The sequence below is a fragment of the Petaurus breviceps genome, unplaced genomic scaffold (assembly GCF_028583685.1).
Source record: "Petaurus breviceps papuanus isolate PSGF00001 unplaced genomic scaffold, PetGlider_PUasm1.0 90730, whole genome shotgun sequence".
In the NCBI taxonomy this organism is placed as follows: Eukaryota; Metazoa; Chordata; class Mammalia; order Diprotodontia; family Petauridae; genus Petaurus; species Petaurus breviceps.
In genome coordinates, this window is record NW_027187324.1 from 11,513,534 (window position 1) to 11,536,885 (window position 23,352).

The 23,352-nt window shown below is 35.7% G+C and overlaps 1 protein-coding gene across 3 annotated transcripts in view; it reads right to left on the minus strand.

Moving 5' to 3' along the window:
• TBC1D4 (TBC1 domain family member 4) overlaps positions 1-23,352 on the minus strand; it is a 222,076-nt gene that overhangs the window by 24,658 nt on the left and 174,066 nt on the right. For 2 of the 3 annotated variants that reach the window (XM_069066798.1, XM_069066799.1), the window contains exons 11-15: positions 12,560-12,720; positions 9,709-9,918; positions 5,899-6,057; positions 2,871-3,029; positions 730-974 (exon numbers count right to left, since the gene is read on the minus strand). In XM_069066798.1, coding sequence (XP_068922899.1) covers positions 730-974; positions 2,871-3,029; positions 5,899-6,057; positions 9,709-9,918; positions 12,560-12,720 — 934 coding nt within the window. Of the gene's footprint in view, positions 1-729; positions 975-2,870; positions 3,030-5,898; positions 6,058-9,708; positions 9,919-12,559; positions 12,721-20,861; positions 20,889-23,352 lie in introns of all 3 variants that reach the window. The other variant, XM_069066800.1, reaches the window with a different exon arrangement.

Here is a 23,352-nt window from a genome sequence, read left to right on the forward strand (position 1 = left end):
TCTACCTCAGTCACATTCTTCAAGGAACAGACAAACAAGGAAAAATGAAAAGGAGCATTTCTAATTTTACCCCACATTTTCAAGAACTAAATAAAATAAAAATTCTCTTCCTCAGAGGCAAAATTTGAGAATCATTTTCTTTTTTGGTTTGATTTCGTTTAGTTTTTAATGAGGCTTTCATGTTAAGTTCAAAAAAAATAAATCAATCAAGAAGATTGCTATTTTCAATAACCAAAAGAAAGGGAAAAAAGTTTCAAAAATGATCTGTGATCCTACCCAAATAATGAGCTGGAAGAAAGTAAGAAATTGTAAAGGCACAAATTTTCTCTACATACTCTGTACTTGTATTATCATAGGGCTTTAGATTTAGAGTGTGAAATGACATTAAAGGTCATCCAGAATTGGTTTTTAAAGCCAAGATTTAAACTCAGGACCTCGACTATTTTAGTAAGCATAGTGGTTTTTCTCAATGCTTAATTATTTCAAGACCTTTGTTTAAATAGTACAAAATTATAATTTTATCTGTAATTATTCTTAAAGACTTATACATTCTCAAATCCTAAGAAAATCTTGTAAAACAAGAACACTGTATTTATCTATATTCCAATACTTATTTTCACTCCAAGATTTTTAATAGAGGTCTCAGGCCTATCTTACATCTGAATGGAATTATTACTAAGATATTTGCTACCAAGATTTTGTTTTGTTTATGACAAAGGACTGACTCACCTGTAATGACATCATGTCCGGTCTGTACTGTTTCCGGAATCCAAGATCATACATGAGAAACTTGAGCATTTCAAAAGCTTGCTCCTCACTCATATGGAGAAGCAGTACTCCGGCCACAAAACTAATTCCCTGGCAGTAACCCACTTCTTTATCCAACAAAGAATAGGCTTTCAAAAGGTTAAAGAGGGATAGCTGCCCAGATCCCAGTTGTACCGAAAAGTAAGGATGAGTAGGAAAGGTCCTTCCTGTCAGAGTAAGAAAGAGAAAAAAAAATTTACGTGTGTTATATGTGTGTATATGTCATATACACATATATGTACACACATGCACGTGCACACACACACACATACACACCCCTGAGGTTAACTACAACATTTAGATGTAAAAGGAAACCAGAGTTAACCAACATCTAGCTCAGAGATGGAGAACTTTCAGCTGTGAGGTCACTGACTGAATCCAAACTTCAGAGAACTTTTTATTTAGATCCTTTAAGGGGATTTGTTCTCTGGAACACTTAAGGACCTAGAGGGTCACATGTGACCTCCAGATCCCGAGTCTAGATAATAAGTCTAGACCCCTCATCTAGATAATCCAGATCATTCTACCCCAAGTCTAACATTCTAATCACCATACGAACACCCACCCACGCACCCAGTTTACCTCAGCAAACATACTAAAACAACTTTCTTCTGCAGAAGAGATTAGTTTGGGGTGGGGGTGGGGGGAATGGACTGATGTTAAAGTTAAGAAACCAAAGGATTCAAATTTGTTAAGTAAAATAATTCCAGCAGAGCTCATGTTTTAACTTAAAACAGAATTCTTAAACAATGTTATCATCATCTAATTTGAAGGGGAAATCCAGTCGGCCATACACAGACTTCCTACTCCTTTTCTAGGAATCTGACATTGGAGGCAGTTTTTCCATTTATCTTCATATTTAGGAAATCTTTTTTCCCCAGAATTTCCTCTAGGCTCCATGCTATTATCTTGGAAAGCCCTTAAAATTTCCTCTGTAATATCATGGAACACATGCCTGAATAATTGTCAGTTCTATAATGCTTAAAAAAAGGAAAAGGAAAAAAGGAAGGAAGAAAAGGAAAAAGAAAAATGATTTAAAAAATTTAAAGATATTTCCCTCAAAAATCCACTTTGGGGCATGAAACTAACATGAAGCAACTTCAGCTAGGGAGCAATTTAGTCAGAAATCTCCAAATTGTAACAACTAAGTACTGTAACAAATGCATCTCCACCACCAAAACTGTAACAGTGTTGGCATGACATTTCTTCATTCAAAAGAAAATGAGGTCTTAGGTTAGCTTCTCAGATTTTATGCCTCTGCTGAACAATTACTTTCTATCAGAACTTGCAGTGATGCCAATCTAAGAATCTTTTGCTTTCTTTCCCACAAATGTACAAAAAATCACAAAGTGATTTTTTCCAGGAATTGGTAATAATAGTTAATCTGCAGTGTAAACAAGAGAAAGAAGTGACATAATAATATGAAAAGGCTGAAGGGGCACAAATGGTTGTAATATCAATTTTCCCCCTTTTTAAAGAAAAGTATAATCTCTATTACATTGTTACTTCTTCAGTTTAAAAAAATTAACTAAAATTAAAAACACAAATATATAACTTTATATGACCTTTTCCCACTAAACCTTAGTCTTAAAAAAATTACTTTTTGTCATTATTTCTCAATTTCCCCCAAAATTTGGTCTCATTATTTTTCACTCTAATAGGCACGGAATCTACTGCCTGGGATATCTATCCTCCAAAATCCCTCTCTCCCAGCCTTCACCTTCTCACAGTCTTCACCATCATTCTTTCCAGGCCTGCTCATTGTTTCCTAGATTCATTCAACAAATAGTTACTGAACGCCTACCCCATAGGACTCTCAAAGAAGTCTTCTGTTCTGATAACACAACCCAATAGAGAAAAAGAGAAGTAAGAACTAAATTAGGCAAAAAAAAAAAAAACCCTTCAAAAAGGTTTTATTAGAGAATTGTCCAAAACCCACAAAAAGCAGAATGGAATTGGATATCTGCATGTCCTTTCTCTCAAAAAGAAAGGGCCATTACTAACTTCAACAAAAGGACAGGATATGCGCTTTAGTAAGCTATTTATCAATATGGCAACCATACCTAAATCTACCAGGATAGCATGTTGCTGAGCTGTGAGCTGCTTCAAAAGCTCTTTATAGGAAATGTCAGGAGGTTGTTGTTTACTTGGCAGTCGGTGCCTCAGACGATACTGTAGAGCTAAAAACTGCCAAATTTCTCCTCGGCGACTTTTAGGAACCCCTAAGAACAAAGAGAAAAATCAACAAGAATTTAAACACTTGAATTAACTTGCAAAATTGCATTAGTAGTACTGTATGCAATGCTGACAGCAGCAACATTAAGCCATGCCACCTGCTAAGATTAAGTAATGCATTAAATAATGACATAAGGGTAATTTAAACAAGTTTAATCTTGTCACTGCCTTTGTCTTTTGAATAGAAAACATTCCAAGATAATCAACCACTTTAATCCCACGTAGAAATCTCTAAATTTATAATGCAAATACACCATTTTCATCTTTTACTTCGTTTGAAGTTTTTAAATAAATCTTCATATATATGCAAATGAGAGAGCAGTACTAGATAAATATTAAGGTTTCTTCTAGCTCTGACAATTTATAACTATGCATTACATATCATATTTTGAAGTTGATAGTCTGAAAGTAACCTATATAACACCTCTGCAGGGCATGTCACATAGAATATTAACCTATTCAAAGGAGGAAAAAAAATGAGAAAATAAGAGTTAAATTGAGTCACATACAGTGAAGGGGGAGGAGGGAGTAGAACTAGAGAAAAACTCAAATTATCTGGCCAATTCAAAATAATGCCATACAGTCACTGGGGGTAGGAGTAAGAATAGTGGTTAACATCTTATAACTACTCTGCTTAGGAAAACATTTTACCATAATGACTTACTTTCCACTGGGCAGGGACTGGGTCTAATTTATAAATCCTATATGGCAACCCACTCCAGTATCTTTGCCAAGAAAACCACAGAAAGAGTCACAAAAAGTCAGACATAACTGAAACTACCAAACAACAATAATAGCGTCTAGCACAAAGTATGTATACAGTGGGCATTTAATATTTGCTGGACTGAATATATTTTGGGTCACCAGAAAAACAACATAGTTAATATGATTGCTTTTAATATTTTTTAAAGAAGGGATGTGAGACATGTAACTGCTTCCTGAACTCATTACTGTTTAAGTCAATATAAGTTACTCTATTCTTAGTTGGTTGTATTGCCAGGGTAGCAAATGGAACTGTCTGGAGGTAGCTTAAAATCAACTGTTAAATGAAATCTTGACACCTGAATTTTTTCTTAATTATGCATCAAATTTTTTTAAAAATAAATTTTCCTAAAATAGCTTTGAAAATCCTTTTAAAATTATGCATTTACCAGTCTAAATCTTACCTGCATTTTTATTCAATATATTTTTCCTTAAAAGTTTATTCTACTAATTTTTCCTAAGATTTCCAGATCATCAAAGAAAAAAGTCATGTCTATTGTTTTTCTATTAAAATTTAAAATGCATCATTAGTGTAGCCAATAAATAAAAACACCAATTTTCATAGAATTCTAGAATACTTTCAGGCTGTTCTTGGAGTTTTATTAATAGTTTAAAGCATTAAATCAATAGACAACCATTCATTTATTCAATAAACCCTTTTCAAGAGGCTCTACAAAGGTGTGGCCACAAAGGAGATACTATAGTTCCTGTTCTCTTGCAGTTTACAATGCAGAAGGAGAATAACTGAAATACATACTATTGCATGGGAAATGCATCATTTTTAGCACAGTGTTTTGAAGACTGAAGGGAAGGGAAGACAGAATAGAAATCAGGAAAAGCTTCATGAAGGAAAGGCCTAAGCTTTGGAGGATAGTTGGATAGAATTTCTTTTTAATACAATGAATTCAAGTTCAAATTTGATAATACATTTTTTTTAAAGCAATCAGGGTTAAGTAACTTGCTCAAAGTTACACGGCCAGTTATTTCTGGGTGTGGTGCTGAGTATCTGAGCCCGGATTTGATCCAGGTCATCCCAACTCTGGAGCCAGTGCTCTTACTTGCTGAACCACCTGGCCGCCCCTAAGCAATTGGGGTTAAGTAACTTGCTCAAGGTTACACGGCCAGGTGTTTCTGGGTGGGTGCTAAGTGTCTGAGCCCAGGATTCAATCTCCAGGTCTTCTCAACACTGGAGCCAGTGCTCTTACTTGCTGTGCTACCTGGCCGCCCTTGACAATACATTTTTAAAAGTTCTGAACATAGTTTTAGTCATAGAAAAATTTAAAAACACCACATATCTCAAGGCAGCTAGGTAGTACAGTGAATAGAGCACCGGCCCTGGAGTCAGGAGGACTTGACATCAAACCTGCCCTCAGATACTTGACACTAGCTGTATGACCTTGGGAAAGTGACAACCTCAATTACCTCACCTCCCTCCTCCCCCCCCAACAAAAAACACCACACATCTCAAAGGCAAAAAAGACAAGAATCAAACAATTAAGGATAGGCTGTTCTATCAAATCTGAGGTCCCTTCCAACTCTGAGATGCTATGATTCTATGTGTTATATGACTAAGGAATATTTTATACACACACACACACACACATATTCTCCCCATAATCTCCTTAAGTATATATTTACCTACTTAAGGAGATTGTGGGGAGAATGTGTGTGTATGTGTCACACACACATATTTAACAGCCCATAAAAAGCTATCATGGTCAGATGATAGTGATGAATTTTCTTTTGTACACATAGGATATGCTGCCAATTCATCATTAGTAGGGAGAGTTGTTTTTATAATATTCAAGTGTTAGGAGAGGCCACCCTCTTTCCCTTGTGATCAATATCACAGTCGGGAATTGTTAGCTGGGATCCATAGGGAAGTCCATGTCACAGATAAGTGACCCCTGCAAAGGTCAAATCTGCTGCTTTAGCTTTATTATCATTGTGCTCTTAGTGACTACCAAACTGGTAAGAAACAGTCAAAAAAATTTGTTTACTACCAAGTGTGACAGTTATCAAGGCCAATGGTAAAATACTGTGATATGACACCCCTAAGAAAAACTAGTATGATACTCCCTTATCCCCAAATACCTTCTTTTAGAGTAATATGAATATCTTCCATATCACATCTGATTTTAGTTCTGTAGTTTAATAATTTCTTATCCCACACTAGTAAGGTTTCCTTTTGGCAGACACCAACTTCATCGTAGTCTAATTTAACTTTTCTGGACTGGAGTTCATCTCGGCTCGCTAAAAGAAAGCAAGAAAAAGGTTGTAAGACCAAAGTTGATTTTGTTTTTGTTCTGAAATTCTGAAATTATAGTAAAATCATCACAAGAGCCTTGAAGGAAGTAGCCACCAAACTTCTCAACAGAAAACTTCTTAAAAAGAAATGTAAAAATTATACATATACATATACAAAAACTGTATATATACATATGCAATTATACATATACAAAATATACATATATAAAATTATACATACACAAAATCACATTATAAATATCTTATACAAAAAATTAAGAATTCTCTAAGTATATTTTATTCTTTATTATATGGACAACATGACTATTTGGTGCAAATAAAGGCAAATTGCTATTATTATTATTGTTGTTGTTGTTGTTTATTATACAGAAGCCTTCAATCCTTGAGTCAAAGTGATAAGGCATATGTGCCATATGTGGCCTTCTTAAAAGTCCCTAAAGTCTGAATAATTTATATTTGACAGGTATGAAAAAAATGTCCCCATCTACTCCACTGTTTCTTCTCTAAACTATAAATATTAGCAAGAATGTGAGAACTATGTACAATCTGACATATTCAACAACTACTAGTTGGTTTTTACTAGTTTCAAAAGGCTAGCTTTCTGCTCTATTACAATGCCAATACTAAAAATGTGAATGTGTCTCCACATTTCAGAGAATAAACCCATCAGCATGATGTGGGCATGCTTTTAGTGAGATTTTAAAGGGGAAAAATACAATTAAAATGAAGCTTCAAGTATTCTGATTTTTAAAAAGTTTCAAGAGCCCCTATTCTACCTCATCTCACCTGACAGGGTGGCAAAGAACAGAGAAAGAGTACTGATTCCAGAATCAGAGGTCTTGAGTTGAAATATTGCTTCTCACACTAAACTATGCATCCTTAGATAAGTAACTTATCCCCCCAGGGCCTTAGATCCCTCCTCTGTAAAATGAGGGGTATGTCTGAGGTCCCTACTAGCTCTAATATCCCTATGAAATACAAATATTTAATACAAAATAAAAACCTTCCCGATTTTTTTTTAATTAAGCAATGTGTAAACTTTCTCTCTTTTCTGAAGAGGAACTGCCTGACTTAAAAGGGAACAGAAAACACTTTAAACTTAATTTTTGTTTTTATTTATTAAGATCAGCTGGAAAAAAAAATTGGGGGGGGGGGGGAAGAAAGGACTGACTCAGAAAAAATTGGATCCATTCAAGCATATGTTACTTAAATAATCTTACCTTCTGTAAAACAAATCTCTATCAAAAACAAAAGTCCTCGGTAGCAGAATAAACAACAATAGGAGAGACTGTCATTTTCACACCAACATGTTCAAAACAGGAAACAACAGTAACTATATTGATAGCGCTGCAGAAAGCTCGTGTCTGACAGCAGTTGCCACTAGATGGCTTTTAAACATAGACTGGCTCCCACTTGAGTGGATTCTAATATTCATTTTAGGTAAAGAGCACTTAAAAAAAAAAACAATTACAGTTAATAATTTGGCTCCATGCTAAGTTTTATTAGGCAAATCCTTCAAAAAGGATCTGTTTAAATTTTCTCCACTGAATTCATAGTTCATATGATTTTTTTTCTCCCTCTCATCTTTTCTAGGTCATCTTCACCAGGTAAAAATGAATTAGGAGCTGGCACTTTCATTGGCTCGAATTATACCATATTCCACAAGAACTCCACTGACCCCATTGTCCTCTCAGGTACAGAGAACTAACAACCCAACAAGGTACCTGTATGGTATGGAATAATAAATACATTTTTCATACAGCAAAGTATTTAATTAGTAAGCAAAACGGAGTAATGAGAAAAGTGCTAGGCTGAGAGTTAAGAAAATTGAGCTCTGCCCCTGGTCTCTTTGTGATGTTGTAATTCACCCTGCCCAAGAACTTTAGTTCCCCCTCTCCTATAAAATAGAGATATTGCTTTCTGATTCCACAATGAAAAAAAGAATTACTATCTGAATTCAGAATTTTTTTTTTGCAGGGGGGAAGATAAGGCAATTGGAGTTAAGTGACTTGCCCAAGGTCACACAGCTAGTATGTGTGTCAAGTGTCTGAGGTCAAATCTGAACTCAAGTTCTCCTGACTCCAGGGCCAGTGCTCTATTTACTGAGCCACCTAGCCACCCCTTCCATATTACTCTTAAATAGCAAATAGTAACAAAATAACAAATAAATACAATATATATAAATAATATATAATAATACATAATAATATATAATGATAAATAATATAACAAATAAAATAAAAATTGGCATTTATATAGCATTCTGAAGCTGGCAAAGTCCTTTATATATTTTAAATCATTTGAAACTAATGTGAAGTACATGTTAAAGCATTATTATCCCCACTTTATATCTGGGGAGATAAATTAAATGACCTTCCTGTAGCCACATAGCTAACAGAGCAGGGATGTGAGTGAACTACAGGCTTCCTGAGTCTGACAGCACTACATCACACTATTCCTGAGGAAATCACCTATCTTGTTAAAAGGATACAATTTCATGACTAATTACTTAAAAGAGAATGCTATCAACTTTTCTTGACTCTTCACATGTTTATGTTTAAACCAAAGTGTATTTAAGACTGGCTTATAACAACTTAAGGCTGGCCATTACATTTCACAATTTAAAAAGCATATGACCATTTTAAATCTCTACAGATTACAGTGGTTTTCTTAATATCAATTTCTTCATCTGTAAAACTTGGACAGCAATAATTTTAATGCCCATGTCAGTGAATTATAGGGTACTCTGTAAAGCACTGTGAAACAAGGTGCTACATAAAGGTGAGTTGTTATTATTTAAGCTATTTTAGAAGGTTCTTAGGGAAAAAATAGGATAACTATATCTGAGGACAGGTTTATACTCCAATGTACATGTAGTCAAATAAAAACAACAGCATTTTTATACTTTTTTGAGATTTATAAAACATTTTACTCTTGTCTCACAATCCTCACAATGCTATAAATTAAATGCTAATATTATCCCCATTTTATAGGACAGGAAACTGAAGTTGGCAGAGGTTACTTGCCCAGGGTCACATACAACCTTAAGGTGTCTAAAGCAGGATTTAAACTCAAGTCTTCCTGATTCCAAGCCCAGCACTCTATCCATTCTATCTCCTAGATGCCTCTAGAAATCAGAGCAAACATGGAAAGAGAGGAGAAGCAAAGGTATAAGGTATTAACAAAGATTAAGAATGACAAATTCCTTTTATGTTGTTTTTTCTTAATGGACAAATTATCACAGAGAAGAATTCCTAATAGATGGTAAGAAGCTAATGCTCTTACATTATACCTATAAAACAAATCTATTAAAATACTCACACTAATCCTTTGTAGGTTTTTAATAAGCCTGATAATGCTGAATCATATTTAAACAGTAGTTTGCCTCAAAATTAAACTTATTTTGCATCACACTTAAAATCGTTAAAAGTTAAGTTAAATTACTATTTTTATTTTACCTTTTGATATTTTAATTCTATACTTTAAACTGACCTCTTATCACAATTCAAGAACAAATCAAACTCTAAGTTACTTCAAGCCAGATTTTTCTTATATACTGATGATCCAACAAAAACATTATCACTGAAAAAAAAGCAGCAAATCTATTCAAGGTGACCGTTTCTCTAAGTGTCTAACCTTCTAGTTTCTGATTTTCTTTTTCCATTCGAAGTAACAAAATTTGTTGGTGGATAGCTTTTTTCCACAAATTCCGGAGCTCTTCAGATTTTCTTCTGCCATCAACCTTCTCTGGTTCATCCTCACCAGGCAAGAACAAGACAAGAGGGTCCTCTTCCATAGTTGGAGCAAGAGGAGACAAAGGAAGCAGCTCGTTTCTGTCAAGACCATCTACAAAGAAATAAAACAATGGCATGCACTTCTTATTAGCAAAGGACATTTCAGATTTTTTTCTTCTGCTGTTGGGAATCTCTCTTGTACCACAAGTGGGTGTTTTCAGAAAAGCCGACTCACTTCTCTGGTAACATTTCAGACTGTTATTTGAATCAATGACTTAGGTGAACTGGCTGAATTCCCCTACTATATATACTTCCTTCTTATAATGAAACAAAAAATTGCACCACTTCCTCTTTATGCACAGTATCTTCTTTTACAATACCTTCAGAATAGGTACTCCCAACTAAATTAGCTTTCTCCTCATAGTATAGTACTTCTGTAATAAATCTGTTTATGACAGTACAAGAAATAACACTGAAGTGGGTTAGAAATAAATCATCCCTTAAGGCTTAAACTATTATTATTAAACATTATTTAGTATTTCTTCTTCATAAATCCACCTTCAGAACTAAGCAGGTCAACTACTTACATCAACTCAGTCCATCAACAAACATAAATTATGCACTTAACTATTGCCAGGAAATGTTAAGGATACAAAGGGAAAAAAAAACGATTCCTGCCCTCAAGGAGCTCACATTCTAATGGAGGAGACAATATGTGTACTTATTATGTATCTTCAAGATATAGAGGTAATTTCAGAGGGCTGGCACTAGGAGGGATAGAGACCTCCCAACAGAAGATGGTATTTGGACTGAGTCTTGAAGGAAGCCAGGCAAGCCAAGAGGCAGAGTAAGTAAAGGATAGAGAGTAGTGAAAAAACACAGAGCTGAGAGATGAAGCATCATGTGTAAGGAATAGCAAGTAAGCCAATGTCGCTGAATCAAAGAATATCTGAAGAACAAAGTGTAAGAAGATTGGAAAGATAAGGAGTGGGCTAGGTTGTAAAATGTTTTAAAATCCAAACAGAGGATTTTATGTTTGATCCTAAAAGTAGAAGGAGTCCCTGGAATGTACCAGAGGCTGGGGGTATGGGAAGGGGTGTAACATGGTCAGAGCTGTGCTTAAAGAAATCTTTAGTGTATAATAAAAAACATAATAGACTTGAAAAATGAATATACAAAACACATTCACCCCACTATTGTACCCTTAAGACTGCTGGGCCTTTCCATCTGCCTTGCAGCTAAACATTCTTTTATGTATGGTCTTCCCCTCAATTAGGGGATAAGCTCTTTTAGAATAGGGACTGTCTCACTTTTTCTATTTGTACGAAGTACTTTATAAGTTTTTTTTTTCACTCATTAATTCATAATTTGATTCAAAGCAAGGTGAACACCTATACACCCAGTGAATTGCGTGCTCTAATGTCTCATCTCAATTCTAGATGAAGTCTATTGAAGATTATTTCTCAAGCACCTAGAACGACTCAATGTACCCTATAAGTTCATAATAAATACTTGTTGAATGATGCAATTACATAATAGGATATTATAGATAACAAGCTATTTATTAATTTTTTCATCTTATAAAAACATCAGAAGTGAAGGTAAATTTTCTATTAACCATAAAATATCCATCAATCAAAAAACAAATTCCACAGAGCTGCCAAAGTGATATTCTTAAAGCATAAGTCTGACCATATCATACTTTTCTTTTCAACAACTTTCTGGGGCTTCCTATTGCCTCTAAGAACAAATACAAATTCCTTCGTTTGGCATTCCTTTGTTTGGCATTCCTTTGTTTAGCCCTTCCATATCTGGCTCCAGATCACCTTTCCAGATTTATTCCACATTACTCTCCTTTACACACTGTTCAGTATAACCAAACTGAACTTTTTCTGTTCCTCACAATCTCTCAATAAGTATTTATTAAGCATCTACTAAGAAGAAAGATACAAATACAAAGGATGAAAGAATACGTGCAAGGAGCTTACACTCTAATGAGGGCGCCTACATACCATCACCTGTCTCCAGACTTTTACCCAGTCTATCCCCCATGCAAGGAAGGAACATGGGCCTTTCTGACTGCTGCCGTTAAGACCGTCTAGCTTTCTTCAAAGAAGGGCCCAAGTCCCCTCTCCTACATAAAGCTTTCTTCTGATCACCTGAATTTCTATTACCTCTCCCCACAAAATAACTTGTATTTATTTTTTATATATTTGGAATCTACTCATATGTATATATATTATTTCCTCCAACCAAATATAGGCTTCTTGGAGTCCAAGATTGTTTCATTTTTTTGCTTTGTATCCCACACAATGTTTAAACAGTTGAGATAATACTGACTACTTCCACAGAGAGAAGTGCAAAGATACTATAAAGCAAAACAGCCAACCATAGCTACCAAATTAAAGAAGGTGTTCTTAATAGCATCCACTCTTTACAATGGGTAGTTTTTTCACACTTTTTTATCTTTCTAAATTTTTTAAAATCCCTCATAATAATTTAGGCCTGCCAGTGAAACCTAGTAGTATTTCTTAGCCCCAGTGGCAACACTAATGGGTTAAAACATCACTGATTCCTTCCAGAGAAGAAAACAATATGACAAAGAATCCCTATGTTTTATTTGCCTATCCATAACATACAGAGCAAGAACAGACTTTTTAAAAAATAACACAAACCTCTATCTATATCAAAATTTTCATTTTCTTCCCAGAACAATAATGCTCAGAAGGGGCTCTCATTAATATCATACAAACCTTGATGCTGCATTGCTGAGGGAGATTTATTCATAGGTGAAGCAACTCGAAGGAAAATGCGCTGCCTCCAAGAGACCCGTCGAGGAGTAACAGGGATCCCCCCAGCGTTTAAGGAGTCACTGCTACAGGTAGATGAAGTCCTTTTCCTTCCCTCCCCATCACTGTGGGAAACAGACATTCGGATTAGAAAGGTACTTTGAAATTGATCATTAAGGACTTTAAACGAAATGGTAGCCCAAGTCATTCACAGTTCGTATATTAGGCAAACAAAAATCTGGATATATATGAACCACAAGCAACATGGAGTAATGCATAACCAGGGTTGTCTTCCCTCTGCCCAAGGACCCTGCACAAATAATGAAGAGAATGTACTAGACCTGAGCTAACAAGCTCAGCAATAAAAGGCTCGTCTCTGTTTCTACTCATTCCACAGAACACATCAACCTCTATTCAATACTCTAAGGTAAGAAAAATACATTTACAAACAGCTATCATCTGCTTGTCTTGTGAAGCTCTGGAACATGAACTGTTATAATTTAGCAAAGCAGTTTGCTAACAATAAAAATGAATACAGAAAAAGCAACTGTGGAAGTCTGCTCAAGGTTCAATAGTTCAAAATGAAAGTTCGACAACTGAGCAGGCATTTACTGCGTACCAACTACATGTAAGATAGCTGGCCAGCTATGAATCCGGGAAGTTGTGAGAAACACGCAGCCCTCAGGTTTTACACAAACAACAAGAAGTGAAACAGTGTTTCAAAGATCGGGTAGGACAGATCCCTGGGTGACAGGAACATCTGGATAAGAGGAATATCATGGATAAAACGTACCTATGAGAAGACTATCATCTCTCCAAAACGCGATCATGTTCATTTCTACTTCCATAGCATCTCTCGCACCCCTTCCCTCCACTCAATCACTCAACCGCCCAATCCAACAGGGCTCAGGTTCACATCACTGATTGCCTGGACTACTGTGATGCCAGAATGCCTCTGTAATCATTCTACTTTCCCTCTCTAATCTTAAAACTCCACCTTCTTTCCTGCCGCCTAAAAAACAGGCTCATGTTTTCTCAAGCCTTAAAATCCCTTGCTAAGCCCTACCAACCATGAACACTATCATTCTTTATTTCTCCTCCCTTAATCAGTCAACCACATTCATTGCCTCTACCTCCTCTACTCTCACATCTCAACTCCGTGAAGTCTGATGTCTGACCTACTCATTTGACTCAAACTGCTCCCTCCAATATTATGACTGGTCTTTCATCAAATCCACTAGCTTTTTCTCAGTCTTTCACCTCTGGGTGAAAGTATCTGATGCTACTGACCATCTTCTCTATTGGATTACTAGCTCCTCTCTGGGTTGCCGTGGCCCTGTTCTCTCTTGTTTCTCCTATTTGCCTGGTCACTCCTCAGTCTCCTTTGCTGGACCATCATCCCTACCATGTCCTATCATGTACTCCAAGGCTCTGTCCTGGGCCTTTCCATCTCTTTTCTCTACAATCTTTTCTGGTGATTTCATCAGCTTACATGGGTTTCACTGTAATCTCTCAGCAGAAGACTCCCAAGCATAGATATTGATATAGATACAGATATAGGTATAGATACATGCTTTGTCTCTCTAGTAAGTTCTAATCAAGAACTACTCATTGGACTTTTCAAACCAGATGCCCTGTGAGCATCTTTAACTCAACATGTGTAAAATAAAATTAATTATCTTTTTCCCAAAACCCATCCCTTTTCCAAACCTCCCCAATACTATCAAAAGCAACACAAACCTCTTCCAGTTACCAAGGTTCACAACCTCAGCATCATTCCCAGCCCCTCATTCTCATTCACCTCACATATTTGATAGACACCACATCTCTAGAATACATTCCCTTTTCTCAAGTCACAAAACTACAACCCTGCCTGGGAAATGGCAATAACCTCCTAACTGTTTTTTTGGCTCAAATCTTTCCCATCAATCCATTTCTGATTATGTCATTCCCTTGCTCAAACTTCAGAGGTTCCCTATTTTTTCTAAGAGCAAGGATAAATTCCTTTGGCATTCCATTGACCTTTCAAAACCTAGCCCCAACATACCTTTCAGGTTTTATTAATCATGAGTCCCCTTTACACACTACATGGTTCAGTCAAGTTGGCCTTTTTAATTAATCAGCAAGTATTTATTAAGTCACTCACAAAGTGCCAGGCACTATGCTGGGGGCACAAAAAAAAAAAAAAAACAGGTCCTGTCCTCAAGTGGCTTACATTCTAATCAGAAAAACAGCTCTGTGTAAGTAGGCACTTACAATATGCATATGAAGTAGGTAGAAGGTAACCTTAGAGAAGAAAACATTAGCAGCTAGGGAGCCAGAAAACAGCCTCTTGCCAATGAGAACTCTACCTGAGTCCTGAACGAAGCCTGAACTAAAGGCACAAAGAGGAGGGACAGTCAATGAAAAAGAATGAAAAAAGGAGAGGGAGAGTTTTGTGTGAAGAAGAGAAAGTAGGCCAATGTGGCTGAACCATACAGTGGCAGTGGAAAAAGGAGAAATGTGCAGAGACTGCAAAGACAAGACAAAACTGGTTATGAGGAGCCCTAAATGCAAAACAGACGAGTTTATATCCGAGTCCAGAAGTAATGGAGCCACCGGACTTTTCATGGTCAGATATGTACCTAAGGAAAATCACTGGCAACATAAGGAGGAAGGATTGGAGAAGGGAGAGGCCCATGACGGAACTACAACAGTAGTTTAAGCAACACGTGCTGAGGGCCTGAACTAGGGTGGCAGTTGTGTGAATAGAGAGAAGTGGTCTTATGGGAGAGATCTTGTCAAAGTAGAAATAGCTAATTTGGTAACAGACTGGATATGTGAGGAGTCTACATGAAAGTTGTGAGACTAAGTGATGAGAGTGGAAATGAAGGTGGAAGTCGGTGGTGTTCTTGAAAAGTAATCAGGAAGTTCATAAGAGGTATGGGTTTGGGAGAAAAACAACGGCTTCTCTTTTGGACATGCTACCCTGGTTCAAATCCACACTGCCATCAGCTTTTCCCTCTCACTCATCCCATATATCCCTTCCAGATGAGATGCCAGATGAGGTATTTCTACCTTAATAAGATCTCATATAAATTCATTTCTCTCCCTTCACACAGTCACCATTCTAGTTTAGGCTCTCATCACCCCCCACCTGGATTATTACAATACCCTTCTAAATGGTCTCCCTGTCTTGTCTCACTACAATACAATCTATCCTCCAAAGAGCTGCCTAAGTGGTTTACCTGAACTATAGGTCTGACCATGTCACCTCCCTCCTCAATAAACTCTAGTGGTTCCTTACCTACCTCTGGGATCAAATATAAAGTTTGGGCACTTTAAGTTGTTCATAACTGAGCTCCTTCATATATTTCTTCTATTCTATTCCTTTCCACATTCTCAACAATACTGCTTCTACACTGACCAATGACTATTCCCCACACAGGTTCTCATATTCATGCCTTTACACTGGCTCCTCTCCCTCACCTTTATTTTGCCTGGCTTTCAAGCCTCAGCTCACATCCCACTTTCCGCAAGAGGCCTTCCCAGGTCCCCTCAGCCACCAGTGTCTTCTGTCTTGAAATGACTTTACATCTCTGCTATATACATTCTGAAGGTATCTAGTTGTTTCTGATATCCCCCAAACACACACACACACGAATATAGGCTCCTTAACAGTAAGGGCTGCTTTTGTCTTTATTTGTATCCCTAATAACTAGAAGAGTGCCTGGAAGAGTGAACACTTAATAAAAGCTTGCTGACTGACTGACTGACTGCCAGCCTGAAAGCCCCTCACAGTCTGGCTCCAGTTTACTGTTCTAGACTTACTACATATTTCCCACCTTGGCATAGTCTGAGTTCTAGCCAAACTGGCCTATCAATCTGATATTTCATCTCTTGGCTCCACGCTTTACTTAGAATGTAATCTTCTTAAGAGCAGGAACTATTTCAGTTTTGACTTTCTCTAGCACCAAACATTGCCCCATAACACAGTATTTGCTGACTGACTGCCCATCCACAGAATGGTCCCCCTCACACTCATCTCTTAGAATCCTAACCTTATTTTAAGGCTCATTTCAGGGGCTACCTCTTAAGGGAAGCATCTGTTGATTCTCCATAAGGTTAGTTATCTCCCTCTTAAAATTCTCTTGTACTTACTCATATGTTTACTTGTATCTCCCAAGAGAATAATAAGCTCTCCAGGGTGGGGACTACTGGCCTTTTTTTGGGTACGTTTCCCTGGTAACACCATTTTTTTCTTTGATGCCTGTTGCCTACTACAGCATCTAGCATGTAGTAGTTGCTTATGAATGTTTGCTGAAATGAACTGCTAAAATAAACTAAATAAATGCTGCTTTTTTCCTCTATAAAGTTCTACTGCAATGCTGAATCATGCTAAGTAGGTGAAGCAGGGTTGTCAAAAAGATTATGTCAGTAGATCCCAATTTCTAATCAGTTGTAAGAAGCTGAATATCTTTAGGTTGGTAATGACTAACCTCAAAGTTGTTATAAGAGGACCACCAGCCTAACTGTTCATTGGAGAATGCAGGGATTTTTTAAATTTTGTTTTGTTTTTTGCCACAGGAATTCACAAAACACCCAGAGGTTGTGATATGCGTCACTGGACAGAAGACTCACACTGACGTAATCATTTATTCTTAAATAACTGGTGTAAGTATGTTATTCTTCACTTCCTCTTTTGAGAGCACTAGTACCCGTACTGTCCTTTTAGGGACTCTGAAGCCTTTACTAGGCTGCCTGTGGTATAGCTTAGGGTCCAAACACCCTAGTCTGATAGTACTGAACTACATCTCTACACATTTAACAAAAGTGTCATGAAAAACATTTCCTGAGATGAACAGGTAAAACAGACCAAAAAAGGACCTGTTTGCCTTCTCAACTGAGGTGATAACAGGAATGTATCAAGATAATACTTCTAAGAATCATCTATCCACTGAAAGTTATGAGTTTTTTGTTCATGTTTAATTCAGCAACCATTAATTAAGCTTTACTGTATGCAAAGCATTGAACAAATGGGAAGTTTAGTAACACATGTTTCCTATCTTCAAGAATTCTACTGACTAGAAGAAGACATATAAATAGATAAGTAAAACAGATAATAATAGAGGATAAATACATTTGAAGGTAATTATCAACAGAAAGGATTAGAGAAGGGTTCATGAAGGAGATGGCATTTGAATTGGGTCTTAAAATATGGGTAGAAATTTAACAGGTAAAAAGTGGAAATAGAATGCTATCTGACATCCTTGCTTCTAAAACCAAGAGCACAAGACAGCAATTCCAAGAATCAAAACTATTTGAATTAGTCTTGATCCAACTGTGTTTATACTCAAATTCCTTCATTCCAACTCATCCAGGAATAGGTTATCACAAAAACTGTTCATAGCAAGACATGGAGGAGTAAGGTTGGGGTGAAGATTGGAATGTAGTGGGGTGTTTTCCAAACTCTGATATTAGTTTTCACTTCTCCTTTAATTCAATTAAACCAAGTTAGGAATTAGGTATGAAAAATAGATAATAAAAACAACAAGAAAACGACATGTAATTCTAGTACAGCTTAGCACCTAATTTTGAAAATCTTAGACACTTAAAGTGGAATGAAACTTAGCATGTTTACAAATAAAGATGTCTTTTCTCTATAGCCCTTCTTCAAGTCTAACAGGAAAAATAATTGTAAATTCTTTATTTCCTGTCATTCCTTTCTTAATGCTGAAATATCATTTTAATGCTTCTCTCTTTATGCAAATAACCTTGTTTCCATTCCTTCCAGAGCAATAACATTTTACAAGGTAAGCAACTGATTTTTATAAAAGGACAAATGTGTTAACATGTCAGAAGTTCCATATAAAGTGCTGACTAGCCAAAACAACTAATATTCACCATACACACACACACATAAACACACATCCTCCTCTATCAACTTTTCTCCCTCTCTTCTATTTTAGTTTCTGAAACTGGGTAACATTTCCCCAAATAGCTATGAAAAATATTCTATGCTACAGCTTTTCTACTAGAAAGGGAAAAACCAATCAACATAATATAAATAAATAAAGCAAGAGGGATTCTTCTTAAAATGGATTACAATAATATAATAGTTATCTACAAAATGCAAATGCAAGTCTTTTTCACAGTCATCTGGAAGAGACAGAATCCCAGATTCCTTCTCCCATTATTAAAGGTGAGGGAAAATCCTTTTCTCTACATCCAATCAATCAAAAGGAGGTATTTCATGATATAAGTGGGATATGAAGTAATTAAGTTCCAAGATAACCTTGAATATACAATTGAGTAAAAAAAAAAACACAAAATTTCCCCATTTAAGCTATCAAATTAACATGATCTGCCCCAAACAAATTATAATAATGCACTTGTCAGATTCAAGATGTTTTAGTAACCACCCAATGGGAATCAATGGTCACAGTGACTCCAATTCTATAAATTGCTAGCCCTAGCCATCACACCAACTCTTTTTAAATCTGAGGACCAATGAGAGAGTAGGAACTCTGCAGAGTACCACATCAACAAAGTACCAAATCAACAGAGTACCAAATCAACAGAGACAAGGTAGAAGCTCTGATACTACATACTCCCAAAACTGGCTTGCCATGTTTCTGTGTTGTCTCCTGAAAATAGATTAATATGCCATTTTTCTAAAAAGGATTTCTATGGATGTTAAAGAATGTGCCCTATCATAGTGAAACATTTACTGTGACAGTCTTGGTAGCTAAGAAAGATTAAATGAAAGCTACAACTTAAAGAGCACAAAAGGACAAAATTAAATCTGTAAAATGGGGATGTCTCTAAATTTGACAACAAGAAATGAACTATGTACAAAAAGAACAAAGAAATTATTTATCTTTAAAAATATTTCAAGACAGTTTTCATCAATGTGCTAAAAAAAGGTACATTCACGAAAGCATGAGAAGCAATTCACATTTCTTTCTATTGTTTATCTTCATGCAGTCTTGCTATTTATAAAGAAAACCTTTACTGATTAAATAAATGCAAATTTGACCTACTGCCTGGACAAAATGATACAAAGCATAAAGGTTATTTTAAGTTAATGGAACAATGAAAACCATGAATAATACAAATAACCAAAGTAGTAAACTTCCTTTTCTAAACCCCAGACTAAACGCATATTTCTCAGTTTGAGTAAGTAAAACAGATAACAGCACAGCAAAGCTGCTTATACAAAACCTTCTTACAACCAAAGGTCAAGAAGTAGAACAGTAGGGGCAGTTAGGTGGCTCAGTGAATAGAGCACTGGCCCTGAAGCCAAGAGGACCTGAGTTTGGATCCAGCCTCAGACACTTAACACAAAAAACTAGCCGTGTGACCTTGGGCAAGTCCCTTAACCCCAACTGCCCTGCCTTCCCCCCTTCAAAAAGAAAAAAAGTAGAATAGTAAAGATGCAAAATTAATTTACTATGTTTTAAAAAATCTTATTGTTATAATTGTTATAACATCGACATGAAATATAGGAAATAATTCTAAGGTAGTACAGCTACAGTTAACCTAGAATTGATTATGGACATTTATCCACAAAGTATTTGTAAGGGTTAAGAGAAAATGAATATACTTTCTTTTCTGTTACTGAAGATATAGTCAAACCCTTAGATGAGAAGTTAAACAGACCTGGTGAATAAGAAACCACGATCCAAGTCCTAGCCTTACTCTTCTATAAAGCTAGCTTACAGGGACCTGCAAGTCCTTAGTGGGTCTAACTTGATCCACTGATGAGTACTGAAATGACCTGAAATACTTTATTAATATCCTCTCGTAACTATTATTCAAATAAATGAAAAACAAATATCATATTATATAGGTATTTCTTTACAGGTAACTATTTATAATACTCATTATTCCAGTTGTGCATTAAGCTCCCCAAAAGAACGGTTTTGTTATCGAAGTTACCAGGCTTGGGATGGAGGCCACTGTAGTTTTCTGGAAATGCCAACATGGATAAGAGTAGAAACAGAGTTCTCATTAGAATTACTAAGAAAAGACTCATAAAATAAATTCTTGAGAACAGGGAACACATCCCCTTAATTATATAACTCCCAGAGCACCCAAATAAATGTCATGCACCCAACAGATACCTAATAAATGTTTTAAAAATAATAAAGATGGGAATATTAAATGGCAAAAAAAAAAAAACAGGAACGTGTAGAGAAAGGGGGACTAATGACAAGAGGAATTAAATAAAATTAATGAGCCTTCTTCCTTCATGACACATTAGCATACTTAAACTTCCAATAACCTTGATTCTGAAGCAGAGTCCTTCATTCTAGTGCAAGAGGGAAACAAGAAAGAGCATTAGCATAACAATAAAGATGTATGTCTAAAATCACGGTAAATCACTGAAGGTTTGTTTCAAGACCCTATGATGATTTACCAACGTAATTCAAACAATTATGACACCTAATCAAAGCTTACACTATTTTTTGTCAGTGAATGTGGGAAAACTATGATATCTCAGGATCTCTTGCCTATGATATCTCATCTTCCCAGAACAGAGTGGTAAAGATGAATATGAAAATGAAGAGGAATAACTATTATTTTACTTTGAATTTATGAACTTTGGTAGTAATAATTTTGAAAGAAATTATTCTAAAAGCTTTTAGATAAAATTTTAAAGATCATCGCAATATGATAACATAAAATACATTTGATAAATTGGTCATTATGCCACCATTTTCACTTTAGAAAAGAGATATAATAGAAAGACTATTCTCCTTTACTGTTTACTTCCAATGAGATATTCATGATACAGATAACAGGAAATCAGGAAATTAAAATAACTTAAACACCCAAGGTTCAGGATAATGATTCTGGGGAAGTGTAATTATTGTGAGCAACAAATCTTTATAAATTCTTCTACTTTGTGAGGGCACTGTGCATTATCATCCTATGGCTTTCCATCTGGGCATCTAACTTGGTCCCAGATACTCAGAAACCCATGAAGTATGTTTCCTAAGAGAAATGACATCCAATTAAAAAAAATTTATTAAAATTTCACTTTATCCTTATTATCACATATCATAGGAAAAATAAGATAAGATAAAGATTAGGATGAAGCAAACTGTTGTATGGGATACAAATTTGAGAAATCATTCAATCCCAGATTCTTGCTGGTAAGTTTAAACAACGGGTGTCCCCAAAGTCTTAAAGCAGTTTTTAATTAACAAGGCTTAAAACTGCACCGGGAATTTTAAGACAGTCACAGTATATAACATGATCTATGGAATAGAAAGTCTTCATACTGTTTTGTCAGAAAGGTATAGAGTTCTTCTATTTGAAGTGCAAAGTCACACCACGACTATAGGAAAATAAAGTAATTAACTTCACAAAAATGATTCCAAAACTACCTGAGTACTTCACTGTAAACATGGTCTTTGAAGTAAGTCAACAGAACTTTAACTTCCAATGAAATTTAGTGTGTACCTCTGAACTCAATATTTCCTCATTAAAACTAGTCTAGAGAGAATATACAAATGCGAATATCAGAATCCAATTCTAAAGAAAAATAAACATGTGCATATTAAAATTTAAAATGTCATATATGAATAATTTAAAAAGGTAAAATAACTGTTTTTATTCTTTCCATTCCCCTATCCAAATTTAACCTACAATATTATTAACAGACTTTCTCATTTGGAGGCACATCATTTTTGCAAAATAGGATTCTCTCTGCCATTTCTCTTACTTTTCCTCCCACCAAAAAAGACAAACTGATTTATCCAATAATGTTCTCAGATGTCTCATTGGCTTCATCCCAAGTCTTGCAAACAATGGCTGGAAATAGGGATGGACAAGAGCAGAGGGTACTATGCAAACAAAACCTATACTTAATATTTATGAACACAGAATATATTATTCTAAACTCACTGAATACTTCAAAAGGATAAGTCTGGTTAAATATATTTTTTACACATTAAGTTAATATAATCTCCAATTAAATTATTTTGAGAAAATTTGTAATGCCACTCCTTCCCCAATCTAACTCATTAGAAATTAAATTCTTAGTTTATAGCAAGTTCAGATTCAAAACTATATAGATTAGAAACTATTATCTCTCCATCCAGTGCAGAGAAAAATACACTTGGAGAGCAACAATTTGGTATAGAGACAAATATCAGGGTTTATGAAATACTTTATTTTTTGGTAACACATAGCTGCCACAAGAAGCACACCCAACAGAAATGTCACATGGGCTCACTTTAAGTGTCACGTAAGCTAGCTATTACTCCCTCTCTCCTGATGAGCCATATGTATATATTTACACATACATATAAACATATTTGTAAAATAGTTGACATGCAAAACTATCATTCTTATGCAAGAATCGACAATCAGTATGGCATCTCACGATCAAATTAACATAGAGTCCCCACCTCCTATTCTCTGTACACTAGATGAACAGAATATGGCACTGCATTTTTCAAAATCTTCAACTCCTACACTATAACTTAATGTATAAGCATAAACAAAAGAAAATTAGATCATGGTCACCAATGCACGTTTCTAGAATGTCCTGAGTCCTCTTCTCTTCTCTCAACTATTTAACTTGGTGATCCCATATGCTCCCATAGTTTTAATTATCTCAAATCTACTTATTCTGCCCTAACATCTGCTGACCTCCAGTCTCACATCTCCAACTGCCTACTGGGAATCTTGAACTAGATGTCCCATAGAAATCTTAAACTCAACAGGTAAAAAAAAAAAATTTAACTTATTTTCTTCCCACTTCA